Here is a 20,709-nt window from a genome sequence, read left to right as displayed (position 1 = left end):
CACAATGGTGCCATAGAAAAACCACGTCAGATTGAAACGTCTGTTGAGATGCAGTGATGTTAAGGAGCCTCGCCGTGTCGATACAGAGACTCTGTTCGGCCGTCAATAACAGCAAATGCAAAGAGAAAAGGGGCTTCATGTAAACTTTTATTTGTAAACATATATTTCCTGTAAAACACTTTAAAACACATGCAACAGTTACAAATGCTGAAAAAAAGAAAGTTGTTAAAGAAAAGTGGGTACAAACACTGAAAAAAATAAATGTAGTCTATATATAAACTACTGTACATATGTTTGGGGCGAGTAAGATTATTCAATGTTTTAGAGAGAAGTCTCTTATGCTCACCAAGGCTGCATGTATTTGATCAAAAAAATATTATTACAGTTTAAATTAACTCTTTTCTATTTGAATATATTGTAAAATGTGATTTATTCCTGTGATGCAAAGCTGACTTTTCAGCATCTTACTCCATGTTCGTAGAAACCATGATATATTTTTCAGGATTCTTTGATATATAGAAAGTCCAAAAGAACAGCATTTATTTGAAATAGAAATCTTTTGTAGCATTATAAATGTCTTTACTGTCACTTGATCAATGTAATGATCCACTAATTCTTCACAAAGTGTCATGATGCTTTTCTAACTTGATAAGTGTGTCAATTTGTGACTTTAATGTCCAAATATATATTTTAGGGCAACTATATATTCCCCTCATGCTTTTTTCATGCATCCACATCTGTAAAGTTTCCAAGTGTGTTTATGATGAGTATCTGAACAGATGGCTGGGCAGTGTTGAGTGTTTTGTACATAGTCTTTTGTCCAGTTCCTCTCACATCATGCTGGGTAGGATGGCAGCCGACGGGTGGTATGGGTAGGGCAGGGTGGCGTGGCTGGGGAAGGCAGCTGTGGGCGGCAGTGAATGGGAAGAATGACTATAGACCCCCAGAGCTCCTGGACTCTGAGGATACATGTCGAAATACTGATCAGAGGCAGGATTCTTCGAAAAATCCCAATAGAGATTCTCCTCTGCAGTGCTAAACTTCTTCCCTTTTCTGCTCTTGCTGGACACTTTACGGTTGCGTGTCTGAATGCCTTCCTTCTTCATAGTCAGCGGTCTGTTCACCTGATGAGGATGATTGAAAATATTAAGCACAAAATTGCAGTTAAAGGTGCAGTATGTAATATTGACAGCTAGTGGTTGAAATGGGTACTGCAGTCCAAATTCAAACTATTGGAGAGAGTTGTTTCCCCGTCCTCCTCAGACTCGACGCTCACGCGGGTTTCCAGATTGAGGACACACAACAGGAGCGAGCGCAGTTGACAATGGAAGGTGAAGAGACTTAAACACTGTAAGATGATGAGTTGATTTATCCGCGTTTTAGTATACTCCCGTTCATGCCGAGGCTTTTTAAGGTCAGGTAGAATCTGCAATATCTGACATAGTTTGTTTGCTGGTTTCAATGGCTGCAATATGTTGTGTTTTCCTCCAACTGGAAACCCGGAGAGTTGAAACACTATTGGGTGAATTGGCAGTGGGCGGATTCACACGGATCAAAACAAAAACAGACTTTTCGACACGGAACGCACATTTCAAAGTAAAATAACTGGCTTTAGCATTGATTTTTAGGGAAACAATGCATGTTTTGTAAATGTCTTCAAACAAATTATGGTATTTGTATGCTTTAGTACAGTCAAAAACTTACATACATGCTATGTGTGATTGCTGTGCCATTAGCTGTACCAATTGGAATTGCAAAAATAATGACAAATGGGTTGAAATTGGTGGAAAAAAGTTAGTTGAAATGTTGATGCATGATGTTTTGAAAGTGCCACAGAATTCCAGGAAGTAACAGTTCATTGGGGTTTTTGTGCACTGTTTTAGCACTGGATCCACAAAAAGAAGTTATGCAAATCAGGTAACGGCACAAATGCTGCCAAAAATGTTCTGCTAGGTTTTGAGTGACAACACAAATTCGTCCACTAAAATGATAGAAATCAGCTTTTACTAAATTATTAGTATTAGGCATTTTAATACACAAACAGTCAAGTAAAATGAGTGAAACTGCTCACATTGTGAAGCTTGAAATAGAGTCCGCAAGCGTTACACACGGGCTCTCCGCTGGCGTTGCGTCTCCACAGTGTGGTGGTGCTGGTCTGGCAGTTTGCACATTGAGTTCCTATTCGCTTACTGATGACCTACAGAAAGAGAGACGAAGGCTAGAGTCACTCTGCGTCTTATAAACAGTGACAGAAAAGTGACGAAAAGATTTCTATTTTAAATAAACATCAAACATCTTTCTATGTATCACATAAAACAAATGTATCACAGTTTCCACAAAAATATTAAGCAGCACAACTGTTTTCAACATTGATAATATTAGGAGCAAATCAGCATATTAGAATGATTTCTGAAGGATCATGTGACACTGAAGACTGGAGTAATGATGCTGAAAATTCAGATTTGCATCACAGGAATAAATTACATTTTAAAATAGATTAGGATAGAAAAAGAGTTCTGTTTTCACAATATTAAAGTTTTTACTGTATTTATGATCAAATAAATGTAGCCTTCTTTGTAACTTCTCTTGATTATCAGTGAACTGAGTATCAGTGAGGCGTACCAGTCTCTTTTTGGGGCGGATGAGAGGCCTGTTCTGTCGGTTCATCTTTTGGTACAGTCCGCAGGCATTGCAGAGGTAGTGGCCCGTTCCATCACGCCGCCACAGAGGGGTGGCAGTGGCCCCGCAGTTCACACACTCACGCGTATCTGTTACCACAAAAGTTTGGAGACGATGTTTAATTTACATAATGAAACGTACACTCTAAAGGTTCCAGTTAGAATGCTAACAGACTAATGTCACTCAAGAACCTGTTTAATTTCCACAAACAACTGTTTTTTTTTTTAGTTCTTTAGTAAGCCATCTATGTACTGGTGCTTTATAGTTTTTAGTCATGTGACTGGCACAAAAAAAACAAAAAACAAACAGATGGCCAAACCATCTATAGAAATACAGCACAGGCCTGTCATTTCTGTTTTAAGCCACAAATATTCAGATCACCTCGTAAAAGAAGAAGAAAGTTAAACAAAACAATGGGACGTTCAAAAAATCTAATTCAAATATACACCTTATTGATGATACATACAAATATAAACTCAAAGAGCTCACACTAAATTGTCTTTATAATGGATTTCTATGGGAAAATGCTTAAAACGTGTTGCATTCATTTTCTGGATTAGTTTCGTTAAATAAGGAGTATATTGAATTTGGTCCTGTAATTTCATCAACCATTTTTTAATAATGATTTTCTATGGGAAAAGTGATGTACACTGAATTTGGTGTTTTAATATCACTCTCTTAGTACATTAGTACCTGGTAAAAATATAATTCATTCATATAAGATTGTGACATCATGTCAAACTATGAACAGATTTCAGAAACCGAGGTGCTGATCTGAAGAACCTATAAGAACCTTATTTTTTAACACATTTTTACTAAAATACCAGAATTTGTATTATTATTATTTACTTTTTAAAATGTCTTTATTATATTTGTTGGGATGGGAAAGTTCTAATCGTTCGGTATTTTGTGTTGTTCGTTTGGATGCTATTTTAGAGGTTCCTAATTTTGTTGTGTAAGTTTCGTACAATAAGTTTACATTAATCCAAAGTCAAAAAAACACTTTAATTTTCTCATAATATACGTTTGCAGCATCACCTCTTTTCTCAAAGTGTCTAAAAACCGGTTTGATCAAGGATTCAGTCTTTCTAAACTCCTCCTTTCCGAGAGCCTACTCCGCTCTGATTGGTCAGATGGCTTAGTCTTGTTGTGATTGGTCGACAGCTTAAGTGCCTCAAAGTAAACGCTCATTACCATATCTGAATTCCTCAGCACTAGTTACAGTGATGCGAACAGCAACGTATCAATTCTCAGTCCTCAATCATTGGAAGTGCAGAAAACTGCGTCTTCTCGACATGTCAAAAACACGAACCAAACCATCCCTGGCCTCAGCTACAACTACAGAGTGTGAGGGTCAAAATAGACGTCGTTCATGGGCAGCCAAAGAAGACCACAGACATTATGCAAATTTGAAACAAACCTATGTATGTTTGAACAGGAAGCAAGACTGCAATAAGTTCAGAATCGATTCTTTCTTTTGGGAGACAATAATTCAATGTATCGTGAACTTTGAACTTTTACATTCAGCTATATTACACACAATCACATCACGAAAGGTTTGACTCTAGGTCAACACCAGCGCCAGCCCACATTACCTGCCTGTTATGATACTTCCTCACCTAAAGGGGAGAATCTCATCTTGCTGCATAATTTCGGTGAGAAGGACGAGGGAGCGTAGAGAGCTGAACTGTTGTAATCTTGCGTGAAGCTCCCGTAGGGACTGATGTGGGCCAGTGACTGCGAGTGTGCTTTTGAGGAGTGTGTGTGAGCATACACACCGCTCACTGAAGGGTTTAGAGGAAACATCCCGCCAAATGCCTCACCTCCTCCAGGAGGACTCAATCTCTCTCCTTTCACACTCTCCTTCTGGTCCAGGACAGGGGAGGGAAGGGCCGAACGAGGCGGTCTGGCGGAGGTGAGGGACGTGGAGACATGGAAGGACGGGGAGGACGTCTTGGAAAATGCACTGCCGTGCCAGGACGACGGGGATGATGGGAAGATGTTGGTTAGAGAGGATCCGTTTGAACCTTCAAGCCAGGACAGGTTGCCGAGGAATGGAGAGGAGTAAACGGGATATACTGAGGAAGAGAGGGAGGAATACTCAAAGAAAGCAACTGAAATCAGGAAAATGACAAGTTTCTAGAGTTAAAAAGAGTGTTTTGATAGCACCACAGAGACATAGAATTGATACTTTTAAGGAAGACCATTAAATGACTTCTCTGCATATTAAACTGCATAAATGTAAACTGGTATGAGTAAGTATATGTTATTTAGTAAGAGTAAGAGAAAATATTTGGACATCAACTGTATCACTTACATTTCAAAAGTAACAGTTTAATGTAGATGTCGACTCTTTCCTTGTATTGAGTCGACTAGAAAATCGATTTTTTTAAATGAAACTTTTACTTAAAACAGTCAATGGCATTCATTTTAGTGTATCTGGTTAAAGCTAGGGTCATCATTTGTCCTTCTGAAAAGACAATGTATTTGAAATACAACCAGTGCTGAAGTTTTTATGAAATGAGTTTGAAAATATTAGCTTGGGTTTAACATCTGGTGCATCAAAGTTACTAAAGCACAATTAAATCAGCAATAGTTTTAGTTTCACTAACTTTATGGCTAGATCATTTGACTTACTGACAGTCCCATACTTTCACATTTAATTTCTCTGTACTAGAGGGTCCTTTACGGAAGCGTATTGCATTCACTTGAGGAAAAATAATCTACTCTGTTTTTATGAATTAACGAGTTAATTATCTCAGAATTACGAGATCATTTTTCATGAATAAAAATGTATTTGCTCTGTTTTTCTGAATTATTGAGTTAATTATCTCAGAATTATGAGATGATTTTTCATAAAAAAATATTTTGTTCTGTTTTTCTGAATTAACGAGTTAATTATCTCAGAATTACGAGATCATTTTTAATGAATAAAAGTTTTTGCTGTTTTTCTGAATTATTGAGTTAATTATCTCAGAATTATGAGATAATTTTTCATAAAAAAATATTTTTTTCTGTTTTTCTGAATTAACGAGTTAATTATCTCAGAATTACGAGATCATTTTTAATGAATAAAAGTTTTTGCTGTTTTTCTGAATTATTGAGTTAATTATCTCAGAATTATGAGATCATTTTTCATAAAAAAATATTTTGTTCTGTTTTTCTGAATTAACGAGTTAATTATCTCAGAATTACGAGATAATTTTTAATGAATAAAAGTTTTTGCTGTTTTTCTGAATTATTGAGTTAATTATCTCAGAATTCTGAGATAACTTTTCATAAAAAAATATTTTGTTCTGTTTTTCTGAATTAACGAGTTAATTATCTCAGAATTATGAGATAAAGTCATTAATTCAGAAAAAGAGCAAAAACTTTTTATTCATGAAAAATTATCTCGTAATTCTGAGATAATTAACTCGTTAATTCAGAAAAACAGAGTAGATTATTTTTCCTCAAGTGAATGCAATACGCTTCCGTAGTCCTTTTTATACTATTTATACTTTGGTTCTTTAAGTTATCATGTAAATATCATGGTATATGAATATGGTATCTTTTCAGTGCTACAGTACAGTATACGCTACGGTTCCAAAGTTTAGGGTCAGTAAGCTTTTTTTTTTTTTTTTAAAGAAATTAATACTTTTATTTAGCAAAATTGATGAAATGTGACAGTAAAGACATTTATAATGTTACAAAAGTTACACTTTCTATTTATCAAAAAATACTGAAAACAAATGCATCACTGTTTCCACAAAAATATTAAGTAGAACAACAGTTTTTTCAACAATGATTATAATAAGAGACGTTTCTTGTGCAGCAAATCGCCATATTAGAATGATTTCTGAAGGATCATGTGACTTAAGACTAGAGTAATGACGCTGAAAAGTCAGGAATAAAATGCATTTAAAAATATATTCAAATAGAAAACGGTAGGTAGTGTACTGTACATCAAAGTACCATGTGAATCTATATCTGTACCATGATACTCCCACAATAACTTTTTTGATGGTGCGCTGTCACTGACCTGGGCTGTGTTGAAAAGCTCCAGATGGGCGGCCGTGGATGGGGCTGGTGAACACACAGGGCAAGCCGCCGTGATCCGCATCAGCCCAGGGGAACATCGAGCCCTCCTCAGCGTGGACCAGATAGCTGGAGTCAGGAGGGTAAGTGGGCATCACCTCTGATGCCAACATGGAGGACGATACCCAGCGAGTCTGCTCAACGGAGCTCTCCATGTCTATCAGCAACACCTTTTGTACTGCATGAAAAGTAGATGATTAATTATGGAAAATGAACGAACATGGACAATCTTGTGTATACAATAATATTTTCAATATATTTTTATTTTTGAATTGGCATGTTAAAGTGTGGTGCAATGCAGGAAGTCATCCAAATTATGCCTTAATTTTGCCAATAAGAACAATTTTAATAGCATTATGTGTATTGTTTAATAGTTTTAATAATTGCAATAGATTGCATCAGTTTAAAGGCAATAAGAATTTGGGAATCAAACTGCAATCACAATAACATTTATTCTATGAACACAAATTTTTTTTTTAAATATATATTTCAAGTCAGATTCTCACAAAAACCATGCTTTCAAAACCCTTCTACAGTATCTTTAATAAGTGATACTGGTGTGAAGTGCACAACAACTCAACAGCAGTGTCAGTCACAACTTTCCATTTAACAGAAAATACATCTAGCATCAAATTACTCTAAAAACAAGATAAGCATCACTTGCATTGTTTGATTAGCTAATCTGGCTGTAGATATGGTAATGTAGATCATAATAAGGCATACCTGAGCTTATCTGTTCAGTCTGCAGAACAGGTGTCTGTGATGAAGGTGAGCACTGCTGATGGGCAGAACTTTATGTGTGAAGATTTCTGAGCTCTGGCATTGTGGGTGATTGAGGTTACACATGTGGATGCAGTGGGTGGAGCCAAAGAGAGGTCCACTTCAGCAAATGTGGTGCCTCATAAGTGCAAATGCACAAAAAAAGCCTGGAAATATCCCACATAATTTGAAAATCTACTAAAAGTCTGCATTGCAAATTACAATAACAAATATGCAAAGCCAACAAAGAGCAAAAAGGCCAAGACCAACTACTCAGATCAATCAAAAATGCATGTATGTTTAGGGCTTTAGGATAAGACTTTCTCCTCTTCCATGGAACAGTGGTTTTTTTTTTTTTTCATACAATGGAAATATATAACTAGTATGTTAAATATAAACTATTATGTATATAAACTATTTGTTTCTGTTAATTGAAATAAAGCTGAAATAAAAGTTGAAAAAGTTAAACTTATTTCAGTTTATTATTATTATTATATGCACATTTTTGTTTAGTTTAAGTTGAAGCACTGCTAAATTATTAACTGGAAATAAATAAAAACAAACCTAAATAGCAATATTAAATAATAATAATAATAATAATAATAATAAAATAACATGAAAAAACATAAAATAATTAAAAATGTATCTAAAAATAACATAACCTAATTCAAAATATGAATAAAATTAAATATAAATAATAAATAAAATACATATATATATATATATATATAGAAAGTACAAAAGTATAAAGAAATAACCCTCAAAATGGAAATTCTGTCATCTATTTCTCTATTACGTTGAACACAAAAGATATTCTGAAAAACGTTGCCATCCAAACAACATTGGAGAACATTTACTTTCATTGTATGAACAAAAAAACACTGTTCCACAGAGGAGTGAAACTCATAGTTTTGGAACAACATGATAGTGAATACATTTGAACTAAACTTAATATAAGCTCTATGAATTAACGCCAAGCAAGTGATGGAACAAAAGGGAAAGTGGAGCCAATAAAAGATGCAAAGCACAGCTTAATATGTAACACAAGAGGACAGTTGAGCTGATTGCACAAATGCAAATAGAGACAAATGCTGCAATCATTCTAAAGATGCAGAGCCTGGCCACATGCACACAGAGCAGGGCTGTGGAAGTCATTTGTTAATCAAAGCGAACCGTTTTCTTTCCTTTTGTTCGTTCGGTTTGAGGGAAAATTAAAGTGGTCAATCATGCTTGTGTGTTCAAGAGTCTGTCGTTTAACGAAAAAAATGTCAAGTATAACAGACTACAGATATCTAAAAAAAAAAGATGACAGATATGCCCCACTTCCATTTAGTTCTGGTTTAGTTTATTTTACATTTCACATTACAGTTACACTATTTGCATCCTCCTTTGAGGGAGATGTTGTGTGATGTTGTATTTGCACAAGTGATTTACAACTATGACTGTGTTAGTGGTTAAAAACCATTAAGAAAAATCTATAAAACAATGCTAAGACTGCTTATAGCACTTTTAATAGAAACTAGGTGTTTGCATGTTCACTGATAAGGCTAGTTTCCTCCACCGCTTTTCAACAATGATCATTTAAAAGGTAGAATGGTTCTTTATTAATATTAACGGTGTTAACGAGGGTTAAAACGCTTGGAGAAGGTATGATTTGTAATGTTTTCGAAAGAAAGTCTCTTCTGCTCAGCAAATGTATATTCTGCTCATTTATTTGATCAAAAATACAGTAAAAACAGTAACATTGTGGAATTTTATTACAATTTAAAGTGCTATTTATTCCTGTGATGTTTCAGCATCATTACTCCAGTCTTCAGTGTCACATGATCCTTCAGAAATCATTCTAATATGATGATTTGCTGCTCAAGACTTTCACTTTTGATTAATTTAATGCATCCTTGCTGAATTAAAGTATAATTTCTTTTCTTTTTAAATCTCACTGACCCCAAACTTTTGAACGATAGTGTGTGATTAAAAACTAGTTACCTGCTGATTTGTCCTTTTTGCCCTAAACCGCATGACCAGACCTGTTCTAGTACATCGGTTTCTATCTGATCACTGTATAAAGTTGCGCCTAACTGAATAAAAACCCAGATCAGTTCATTTACACTGGCTGGTGTTAAATGATAAGGTTAATGGTTGTTGAGCAAGAAGGAAGAACGTTTTTTTTTTGTTTCCATTTTCATTTTACAGTTCCACTGAAGTGGAGTGAGTGATACAGCTTGAGATGCAATCAATTCAAATAAGCTACTCCTGTAATGTGTATAGTAAAATGTGCCGTACACATTTAAACAGAAATATTTCAAGAAATTTAAACATGTACCATGAAATTTACACACACCAAGTATACTTAAGAAACGACCATATTATATAGCCTATTTCTGTATGTTATAATAAATACTTTGAACGTTTTATTTCTCTTTTCATCGTCCTTAAACATGAAATAAATGAGCCTGACTTAATGGGCCACTTCCTGGTTTGAAAGAGTACAAACCCCCTGGATTTCATAAACAGCTCCACGCATGCCTTTGGATCCGACTCGGGTCCACCAAGCTCTCGTGTAAGGGTCGATCCACTGTGAATTCGTGAGGCGGTTGCATGCGCTGTCTGGAGTGCTTTCCTCCACGCTGTGGGATGGGGAGCTCTGAATGATGAGCCGGGAGAGGGTCCGTGAAAAAATACGGATGGAGCAAAGCCTGAGGAAACAGACAGGGCGTTATTAGTGTTATTAGAGTTAGACTGAATCAATCTGTACAAAGCTTCAGATGCGCACCTGACTAGCACTGATCCTCTGCTTGGACGGATAGACGAGGAACTTCTTCAGGAGGTCCACAGCTTGTGGTGACGTGTCAGGTACGATTTCCTCCAAAGGAATCGGTGGGTTTTCTTTAAATGTGATCTTATTGTAGTCTGGTAGGTCTGTTATTTCCTAGATTTGGTACATCAACACAAAAACTTTAGGAGAACGGTTGTGCATCAGGTCATTCTAAACAGGCGTAGTGGATGTGAAAGCGAGAGCTCACGGGCCAGACTTTCTGGTTGGGAGTTCCCAGCACTCGGAGCACACAGCACAACTGCTCAATGTCATTCTCTCCGGGGAAAAGCGGAGAGTTATTCAACAGCTCCCCGAAAATGCAGCCGACTGCCCTGAAACAAGCCAGAGGAAAGACACTCACACCAGCTGGATGTAGGATGAGCACTACTGCCATCTAGTGAAACTTGAGGCAAGACAGAGAATTCTCAACAACAACAAAAATAGGAAATATTTGTTTTTATAAGAATATGCATTATGAAATCTGACATTAGACACAAATGTAAACTATACATTTCACATTTACAGACTGAAGAATTGCATAAGACATTGGATATTCAAACAAACTGCTTTTTTTTTGTTTTTTTTTTATGTAGTACAGTGATTTTTAATAACATTTTATTACCTGGATGTTTTAGAAAGTCATGAATTTACATAGACAAAATACACTCGATATGTTTACAGTAATTATACCCGATTATAAAATAGATAGAACTGATAAATACTAATACTTGCTAATAAAAGTAAAATAAAATATAAAAAAAGGCAATTTTTTAGATTTACTCAATTTTAGTTTTAGTTTTAATTAAATAGCAAGGAAGGTAAATAACACAAAGTATAGTGTTATAAATGTAAAAGTATAGTGTTATAAACCCTCGCAGCAGCACAAATTTTTATAACTTAATTTAATAAGGTAATATAACCCAATATAGAGCGTTATAAAAGTATGGTCCGGTCGATGTTTATTAATTATAATAAACTCAGCAATATTCCTAAAGTAAATTTTAGATTCATGTCGATTTTGCGAATAAACTGAGAATATCATTCTAAAAATTCTTACCAGAGATCAACTCCTTCATCATATTTTCTGGCACCATACAAAAGTTCTGGTGCTCTGTACCATCTGAAACACAGCACAGCAAATATTTTTAGCCATATGATTTAGGCTTTGGGTTAAAGCTAGAACAAATATAGATTTGACTTTAAAGGAATGGTTCATCTTAAAATGAAAATTCAGTCATCATTTACCCTGGTTTTGTTCTAATGCCGTATGCATTTCTCTCTTTTTGGGACCACAAAGGGAGAAATTTAAAAAAAATAATCTCACGCTCGTCCATATAATGGAAGTGAATGTATCAAGCTTTTAAAAAAAGATGCAGAAGTATCATAGAATTATCCCATGTGACGTGTGCCGTATATCCCAAGGGTTCTGGCGGTATAAGATAGGGTTTAGTAAAAAACAAACAGAAATTCAATGTATTTTAACACAAATCCTGTCCTTGGCCATTGGTCTTCTGTGCAGGGTGTACGTTCCTGACACATTATTAGCACGGCAGTTCACTCCGACTCACCCAGAAAAAGCACACAAGCTGTGAGAAATCAAGATTCATACAAACGCTACATGTAAAATCTCCAGACCAGGATGTTGGTTGTCAGATGACGGTCAGAATGACAGTAGACAAATGTGAACGCGATAACATCTTGTGGCGACAAACACAATGGATATATTCACATCTGAGAAGAAAGTACATAGATTGTATGCATTTCACGTAGCGTTTTGTATTAACCTTGATTTCTCACAACTTGTGTGCTTTGAGTCGGAGTGAACAGCGGCGCTAATAAAGCGTCATCATGAATAAAGCGTTCCATGCACTGAAGACCAGCGGTCTAGGTCAGGATTTTTGTTAAATAATACATTATATTTCAGTTTGTTTAACACCAAACCCTATCGTATTCCTCCAGAACACTCGGGATATGAGACGTGTGTGTCACATGGGATCATTCTGTGATACTTGTGTGTGAGCAAGACTTTTAAATCTCCTTTTGTGGTCCGAAAAAGAAAGGGCATACGGTATTAGAACAACACCAGAGTGAGTAAATCCCGAACAAACCCTTTAAGTGAACTATCACCTGGTGGCCACTTGGTGACTGTACAGACGATCTCCTTCATTTGAAAAGAGCCTCGCCAGACCAAAGTCAGCGATCTTCAGGTGACCCGTTGAGCTGATTAGAAGATTTGCAGGCTTCAGATCCTACACACACAAAAAACATTCAGAGCACGGATAAAAAAGGAACATGTAAAGTAAAGCACAGATTTATCTGGGGACAAATGTAATGGTGTAAGGAACACAGTTTCACCCTGTGCATGATAGAGTTCTCGTGGCAGAAAGCCACTCCTTTCAGCAGCATCATCATGTAACCTTTGACCTGGGATGCGGTGAGAGGACGCTGGGAATTCCGAATGACTTCTGACAGGTCAGATAACATGTACTCAAACACCAGGACAAAGCCTGTGCCGTGAGGGAAGACATCCTTCAGCTTCACCACCTATAGAGATGGTTAAAATCAGAAATAAAAGTATGTCTAGATCAAATTATGAAAATATAAATTAATGTGTATTTCCAAATCATCATAGAATTTCCACCACAAAAAAAGTATTTTGACAAGATTAAATTTAAGATGAAAGTCACAATAATGACATAAAAGACAAAAAAGTTCTAAATATGGATATTTTTCTTATAAAAATGCATCACTCTGCTTCAGAAAGCCTTCATCATAACCCCCTGGAGCCATATGGATTACTTTTATGATGGATGGATGCGCTTTTTTGGAGCTTAAAAAACTCATTGTAAAATCTCATTATAAAGCTTGGAAGAGACATGATATTTTTTTTATATAATTCCGATTGTGTTTGGCTGAAAGAATAAAGTCATATACACCTAGGATGGATTGAGGGTGAGTAAATTATGGGATAATTTTCATTTTTGGGTGAACCCTTTAATCTGGTAAATATGACTTTGTATGTCATGACTTAAAATGTCCTCATTTCAAACTTTTGTCATAATTATGACTTTCATCTAAAAAAATGACTCTCTCATCAATTAGTATGTCTTAATTTCGACTTTTCATTGTCAATTTTGACTTTCAACTCATAAATATGACTTAGTGTGTCTGTGTGTCATCATTTCATGTCATAAATATGTTTACGAAAGCATTTTGCGAGTTGCAAAAGAGATCCTCTTCACTACACAAGTCTCCAGTGATCAGTGTGTCTGTGTCTCACTCACATATTGGTTGTCCTCAATCTCTTGCAGGGCTTTGATTTCTCTCAGGGCCTGGTTTGGAATACCATCTTCAAGTTTTCGCAAAGCGACTTTTTTCAAAGCCACGGTCTCTCCTGTCTGAACACATCAACAGATAAAGCGGTGCAAACAGAGGCATGTAAGTTAGTGAGACACAGAGTTATTATCCTTCACACAGGATGAATGCAGGTGTAGACGGTCTTACCTCGATGTGTTTGGCTTTGAAAACAATCCCGTGAGCGCCTTCCCCAATCCGACCCAGAATACTGTACTGATCCATTCCACTGCTGGACAACTAGCCGGCTAGCAAAGCAGAGATGTACCTTTGTTTGCCATTCACACACTGGCAAATATTCAGCAACGTAACAGAGCAAAATAATAACCGAATGGAAACAATAGCGAGATCACTGATCTATATAATGTCATTCTATATCGATCAGTTTAGAAGAGATCATCTGTGCTAGAATCCGATGACGCTCCGCTGCAGCTGATGGCAGTTGCCATGGACATCGTTTCTGTACGGCAAGCTAGCGAAGACAAAAATCTTATTAGAACGACCACGTATTGTGACTTATTCTTACAAACCACGCAAATAAAAGCGGACTAAAAAAATATCTTCCAGCTAAAAACGAATAATAATAATATAAAATAAAAAATTTAATTGAATTTAAATTTCGAGCGGTCTGATCCTGGTGGCACGTGTCACATTTTTTAGCGCAAGTATGGATGGACAAATCAGAAATGATTGCGCTACTGTACAAATATATTTAGGCTAATTTTATAGATTTCTTGAGTTGATTTACATTCGTATGCCAGGTGCCAGTATTTTGAAAGTAACACAAAAGATTATGATTTTGTGTCGTACAAATGGCTCCAGAGTAATGAGTAGTAAATATATATACATTTTCCGTTAAAACGTGACAAAAAGCTGATTGAAAGTTTAAACTAGTGCTGTCAAATCGATTTATTTGCTATTAATACACCTAACATACGTTTTTTTTAAAACATATTTGTATATTTTGTGTGTGTGCGTGTCTGTATTATGTATATAATATTGTTTATATTATGTAAACAAAACCTTTTTTTGTGATTTTTTCTGATCTGTGATTTGTTAGCAGTCTAAACCCAATTTTGTCCAACCTTTTTCTAAATACATGCTGTACACTCATGACTCAAAGTCTTAAGCAAAATGCGTGTCAATAGACATATTTGAGGTCAAATACAGTACATTTTCAATACCAAAAAAAAACCCCAAACAACACTTACTCTTCTGAATGAGTAAAATTGATGTTAAAATCCCAAAGCCACTTCTCTTCTTTTTCCTGATTCATATAATCTTTAATCTCTTGGTGGTCATCTATATTTCTTGTACATAACATTTATTAAAACAAGACAATAAGACAAAATTAGCAACACAAATGACAAAAACGCTAAATTAACAGCAGGCAAAACAAGACGAATGAACACAGAGACAGAATTCCATTACTTTTATATGTCAAGACACAAAAGCAATCAATAGATGACAACATGTAAAAACATTTTGTTACAGATAATTATATAAAAAAAGGCAAAGAGATTTTCGTTTTACGTCTTGCTACGTGAAAGAACTAATTTACAACGGAGTTCAAACTCTGGCTAAGCCAACAATCCATCTTTTCCCAAACTAGAAACAGGAACAAACTGTTTCTACCTTCCATTAAAAAAAACAAAACAAAACAATACTCATCAAAACCTCTCCTTAATTTCCACCTATTTAGCATTTACACAGGCCTGCGTCCCTAAACATCATCTCCAAAAGCCCAAACAGTCCGCAAAGAATGAAAATGGTTCAAACTTTTGCTGCACAGCTTGAGAATCCCAATTCGTATCCATCGACTCACAAAACCAAGCATATAAAAGAAATGTGAGATTCAGAAAAGCAAATTTACAGGAAATGTAGACTATTGACAAGAGGGGGGAAAGGTTTTTTCTGCAGCAGGATCCTATAAATGCCAAAAAATAAAATGCTGAGAGGAAAAAAGGGTGGAAGAAGCATCAAAGTTGTCAAAAGTGGGTCATTGTCCAGAACAAATACATATATTTTACACTACAATTCCCAAAATAAAGATTCATGACATGAACACGAGATGTGAAACACTGTGGCCCTAAGACAAGCCGCCAAGTGTCAAATCCATAAGCATGGAGACTGCAGGAATGAGCGGTGAACATGTTGAGAAGAGGTGAGGTTTAAAACTGCCCTGAAGCACACAATGAGGAAAAACCTTTCTTAAAAAAAAAAAAAAATTACAAAAATAAACCACACACAAAGACCTCCTGTATCAATCATTTACTATTTTTGGGGATTTTTTTCTCTCTCTCTTTATACAAGATCTGGTTGCCGCAATGCAAAAAGTAGTATGCTTTTCATCTACATAGATTGAAGTCCTTTTAGTCTTCAGCGTTGCAGTCCTCAATTGTCCCTCACAGCAAATGTACGAACACACAGTGATGGAAAAACAGGCTACTGAACTCGAAGTGAATGAATAATTACAGATTCTCCGAATGAACTGAGTCTTTTCCCTCACAAGCATCACCAAGTGCTGATAGTTTTCATTTTATTGTGATGTTTCCCCTGCGCCGTTTTTGTCGTCCGCACTCCCTCTTCCGTACATCAGTCTCCTTTCAGCACGTTTGAATCATACAGACTTGGCCAAATAATGAAATCATCGACAAACTGACAAGAGCAAAGTTATTTTTCTGTTTATCTATTGCTTGTATTGAAATAAGCTTAAAAAATAAATGAATACCAAGGGAGGCAAACAAAGATTGAACATCTGATTATACAGTTATAATGAGACTGAACGCTGCCATTGGAATCTCTTTACACAAAATTGTCAGGAGAGCAAATGTATGTGCTTTTGAGGAGGAACATTTATGTGTTTTTTTAAAAATACAGTTGGAAATAAGGCGTCCATGGCACCAACATGTCCAGTGATGGGAGCAGATTTCTCAAAAATGGAAACAAACTGTTTTCCTTTTTTTGGCTGCAGTTTCCTTCCATTTCGTTGCAGAGGATGGAATGGTGTGAGAAGTGGAAGCAGGAAGGTCATTCAGCAGGAAGTGGATTTCAGTCATGGTTCTGCACATGATGAGGGCGGAGTCAGGGGTCACGGTGAGCTCTCACTGGTCAGATCTGGCCTTCTTTGGACCAGCGCCTTTCCTGCAAAGGGCAAAGAAATTATCCGTTTCAATAAAACGCATCAGGTTTGGGATATGACAGGCTAGCGTTGTTCATTTTGAAATGGAAACAAACTCACATATCAGGTGACGAGACCGGCCTCTTTGCTGCAGGTTTGGCCGCAGAGCCATCTTTACTGGTTTCTGCAAACAATATTTAAATAAAAAATATTTTTTTAAATCCATTCCACAGATTAAAGATGCGTGTAAGGGCGTTTTCACACCTGTAGATCAGGTTTGTTCCGAAACATGGATTAAAATTGTTACAATGAGCGATTTCTTCTTGGTTTGGTTAGCTTTCACAAGGCAACATTTTAAAACGAACCAACATGAGTTAATAGAAGTCAAGAGCGGGTAAACTTCCTGTTGGTCAGTGTGCAATTGGTTATGTTTCAGGATTCGTCTCGTAGCGGTCGTCGGTCAGGATGGTCAGACAACCGCTCCACGGACTGATTATGACTTTCTTTGTAACTGTTATTATATTACTTTCTCATTTTTACCAAGAATCAAGGCTTCATCTGTATTTTTGGTTTGGCCAGTTGTTCTGAAATATGTTTGTCCGACCAAATTTTAACAAGGCATTTCACTTCGGCTACCTCTGTTATTTTGGTGAGGATCCGAGCGCAATTGCCATGACAATTCCAAAGCGACAACTCCAAACGAGCCAGGTGTGTAAACGCCCTAATAGACCCTTTTCACATTTCTGGGGTTCTCAGAAGTTGTTATAGTAGGTTAAACTTCTATAGTGGTGAACTGAAACAACAAATTTGTTGTGTACCCATGTACATAAAAAAAAAAATCTTTGCTAGATTTACCATGTGGAAGTCATCACAGTCTGTGAAAAGTGTCACCAAAACATTTCCTCACCTTGTAGCCACCTGACTTGCGTGGCGGGGCCGTAGCCCTTCTCATTGCGGGCGGCGATGCGGAAGATGATGGCGGGTTTGGTGGTGTAATCGATGTGGGCGTTGGAGAGACTAGACGACTGCACTAGGCAGGACGGGTTGGGACCACAGTACACCCGCATAAAGGCAAGCTGAGCCGGAGTAGATGCTTTCGCCTCGACCGTCTGCGAGCTCTGGATGGCCAGATACACTGAATACTCAATGATCTTCCCTGATGTTACTGATGGAGGCTCCCAGGTCAGGTGGGCACCATCGGGGCTCTGAAGAGAGAGGAAAACTTATTTCAGTCACCAAGACAAAATATAAATCAAATGCCACACAGAATAAATTAGAAGCAAATAATCAAAAAAAAAAAAAAAACACATGTAGATCAAGCACAAGCTGTTTGCAGTCACCAACCTTGCTGATTTTGATGGCACACGGTGCTCCAGGGAAGCCAGGTAAGCAGGTCTTAAACGCAGAGACCTCAGAGAATGTTCCACGGCCGCACGCATTGACACCGGCCACGCGAAACTTGTACGCAGTGCCTGGAGACAGTTCGATCTTCTTCATTCGGCTGTAGTCTGGGATTGTGCCAGAATCATCCTGCAACGTCAAGAGGATTAGTGGTAGTCTCATTTGGATTTTTTTAAAGGCCAATGTCGGAATCTTGGAGAGCACGGTGACCGATATACACACATTAAATATCACACTATTTAATAAAATAAATGCATTAATAAAATGCAATTTGCATTTATATTTATTTGGTTCAAGACACTGGGATAAGCTCCACCCTTCCTGTGGCCTTACAGAAGACAAGCGGTTTGGAGAATAGACTTTTATATTTACATGTTTATATTAATGTTACAAAATAAGAAATAAACTATTTAAATTTTAAAGTTATACTTTAGACAGCAACTTTGTCAAATTTATGTGATCAATCCTATTATATTATTTTTCATAATTAAAGTTATAATCAGCAGTGCACTCGGTAATCACAATTAAGCACTCTGGGAATAATTTTCTCAAAATATATCGCCCACCATATCGGTATTGGCCAATAAGAAAATTTGAATGATATATTAAAGCTGATAAATAATGGATTATTTTACTTTAGCTGAGACACTTCAGATGCACGCTGTTTGCCATGATGGGTTCTGAATTGCTTAAAATATGATTGGAATCACTTTTGCAGTGCAAGTCTGTCATATTTACAATTGTGTGCTTGGGACATGGCTTTTAATGGTGAGACTTGTTTTTGTATCAGGCTCTAAAACTTATATAAAAATTATGGTTTAGATTCATTGGCCAATATATCGGTTATCGGCTTTCAAATAGAAAGAATTATCGGTTATTGGTATCACCCCTGACAAGTGTTATGACTTAATTAGATGCTACTTTAAAGACTTTATATTAATCCATATTTGATTAATGTTGTTGTTATATGTAACAAATATTATAGAATTTGTTGTAATATATAACAAATATTATCAAATTTATATTTCTATTATTGTTAAATAAAGGCCGTAAAAGTTCTCAGCACTTTCAAAATAAAAGTCCAGTTTCTGACTCTTGTTGGCTAAACAGTAAAAATTAACGGCCTTAGCGATATCTCTATCAATCAGGTATAGCGTATTTCAATTTGTGCTAAATAACACTTCCTTTTCCAATAAAGGAAATAGTTTTAAGACACAACATTTACAGCACCTTGATTACTACTTACATCAGTAACTGCTGAATCGTCAGCTGGTACATAATAGTGAGTGACAACCATGTTTGTGACCTTAACGAATCCAACATCAAACCACTGATTCTCTTTCTTCACTGGAGGCCTCACGACTGCTGGAGGCGCTTCTTGCTTCTACAATAAAAACAACTGGTTGAACAATAGTCTGAAATAGGTATCGGTGCAGTAATCATCAAGTACCACTGGTGAACTCACCCCAGCTGCTGATTCAATCCCATTGGCCACCTCAGCTAAAGCAGTGGCTGCTTGCATCTTGGCAGGGCTGGCGACCAAAATCGGCTGCGATGGTGCAAAAGTACTTGATGGGGCTAGAGCTGTCAAGAAAGAGGGACATTTTTTTGCATGCACCAAAAACCAACACATTTGGATCGTAAATGCATAAACCAAATTATTATGATAGTCATATAGGGAATTTTTTATTTTTATTTTTTTTTTTGTCGTCATCTACTGAATTTTTCGTATACAACGAAAGGAATACAAACAAATTTCCCTATTTCCCCTATTTCAGGAATACAAACAAACGCAAGCATGCACACACACTGACATCCACACGCACAGACACACACACACACGCGCACACGCATACATACACGCACAGACACACACACACACACACACACAGACACACACATACACAAACACACACACAGACAGACATGCACATACTACTACTTTTTTTAGGTATCACAGCCATATACCCGATTTACCAATACCCAATGTGTTATGCTTGGGCAGTATACTAATGAGGTGGGTGGGACATGTTTCATGCCATGTTAGATCACATCCTGAGAGTCTACGCTTTCAGAAAATATATAGTTTATATAGTTGAATCAGTTTTCTCTTCATGGTACAGACCAAAATGTATTATGTGTACACTTTCTTCACCTAAATCCATAAAATCCCATTAATTTCAATGGGACATTTACTTAAGTGTTCTACTAGGTACAGTGGGAATGAGTTTAATTTTGTTTTGTTTTTTGTTTAAAAAGCTGTTTGTTGTTACCAATGTAGCATGAAAAAGACTTGCTTGAACACAATAAGTGTGTTTTTGAAACTCATTTTTATAATACATTATGTAGGGAAAACCACTGTTATGAATGTGACATTTTCACATTACGGATGTTAAGTGTCTAAACTAATGACTTTTGATATAAAACTTAAATAGTAATAGCAAATAATTACAAAACTCTAAATTATCCATGATCCACAGGAATACTCCAGACAGTCTTTTAA

At 36.5% G+C, this 20,709-nt stretch overlaps 3 protein-coding genes across 5 annotated transcripts in view; all 3 read right to left on the bottom strand.

Annotated features, from left to right (window-relative positions):
• Window positions 1-134: 134 nt before the first annotated feature.
• On the bottom strand, window positions 135-10,099 carry gata1b (GATA binding protein 1b). Of its 2 annotated transcripts, none has more exons than XM_084389600.1 (6): window positions 10,010-10,099; window positions 6,701-6,934; window positions 4,299-4,757; window positions 2,623-2,768; window positions 2,072-2,197; window positions 135-1,124 (listed from the first exon to the last, which is right to left on the bottom strand). In XM_084389600.1, exons 2-6 carry the CDS (start codon window positions 6,909-6,911, stop codon window positions 831-833), a joined length of 1,236 nt encoding a protein of 411 aa, XP_084245726.1. In that variant the 5' UTR covers window positions 6,912-6,934; window positions 10,010-10,099; the 3' UTR covers window positions 135-830. The 2 variants fall into 2 exon arrangements, with proteins under 2 accessions (XP_084245726.1, XP_084245725.1); XM_084389599.1 differs by lacking the exon at window positions 10,010-10,099 and adding an exon at window positions 7,480-7,669.
• Window positions 9,212-14,153, bottom strand: cdk20 (cyclin dependent kinase 20). The gene is made up of 8 exons (XM_084389602.1): window positions 13,835-14,153; window positions 13,615-13,728; window positions 12,686-12,874; window positions 12,458-12,579; window positions 11,388-11,450; window positions 10,539-10,662; window positions 10,289-10,444; window positions 9,212-10,211 (listed from the first exon to the last, which is right to left on the bottom strand). The coding sequence occupies exons 1-8, from the start codon at window positions 13,907-13,909 to the stop codon at window positions 10,020-10,022; spliced, it is 1,035 nt and encodes a 344-aa protein (XP_084245728.1). The 5' UTR covers window positions 13,910-14,153; the 3' UTR covers window positions 9,212-10,019.
• A 948-nt stretch (window positions 14,154-15,101) lies between these two features.
• hcfc1b (host cell factor C1b) overlaps window positions 15,102-20,709 on the bottom strand; it is a 30,009-nt gene continuing 24,401 nt past the window's right edge. For both annotated transcript variants that reach the window (XM_084389446.1, XM_084389447.1), the window contains exons 23-28: window positions 19,672-19,790; window positions 19,453-19,590; window positions 18,150-18,335; window positions 17,713-18,010; window positions 16,926-16,989; window positions 15,102-16,828 (exon numbers count right to left, since the gene is read on the bottom strand). In XM_084389446.1, the coding sequence (XP_084245572.1) occupies window positions 16,789-16,828; window positions 16,926-16,989; window positions 17,713-18,010; window positions 18,150-18,335; window positions 19,453-19,590; window positions 19,672-19,790 (845 nt within the window). In that variant the 3' untranslated portion in view covers window positions 15,102-16,788. The remainder of the gene's footprint in view (window positions 16,829-16,925; window positions 16,990-17,712; window positions 18,011-18,149; window positions 18,336-19,452; window positions 19,591-19,671; window positions 19,791-20,709) is intronic.

The sequence above is a fragment of the Rutilus rutilus genome (genome assembly GCF_951802725.1).
Source record: "Rutilus rutilus genome assembly, chromosome: 19".
Taxonomy (NCBI): domain Eukaryota; kingdom Metazoa; phylum Chordata; class Actinopteri; order Cypriniformes; family Leuciscidae; genus Rutilus; species Rutilus rutilus.
Note: the sequence above shows the minus strand (reverse complement) of the source record. Positions and strands in the feature narration are given on the sequence as shown.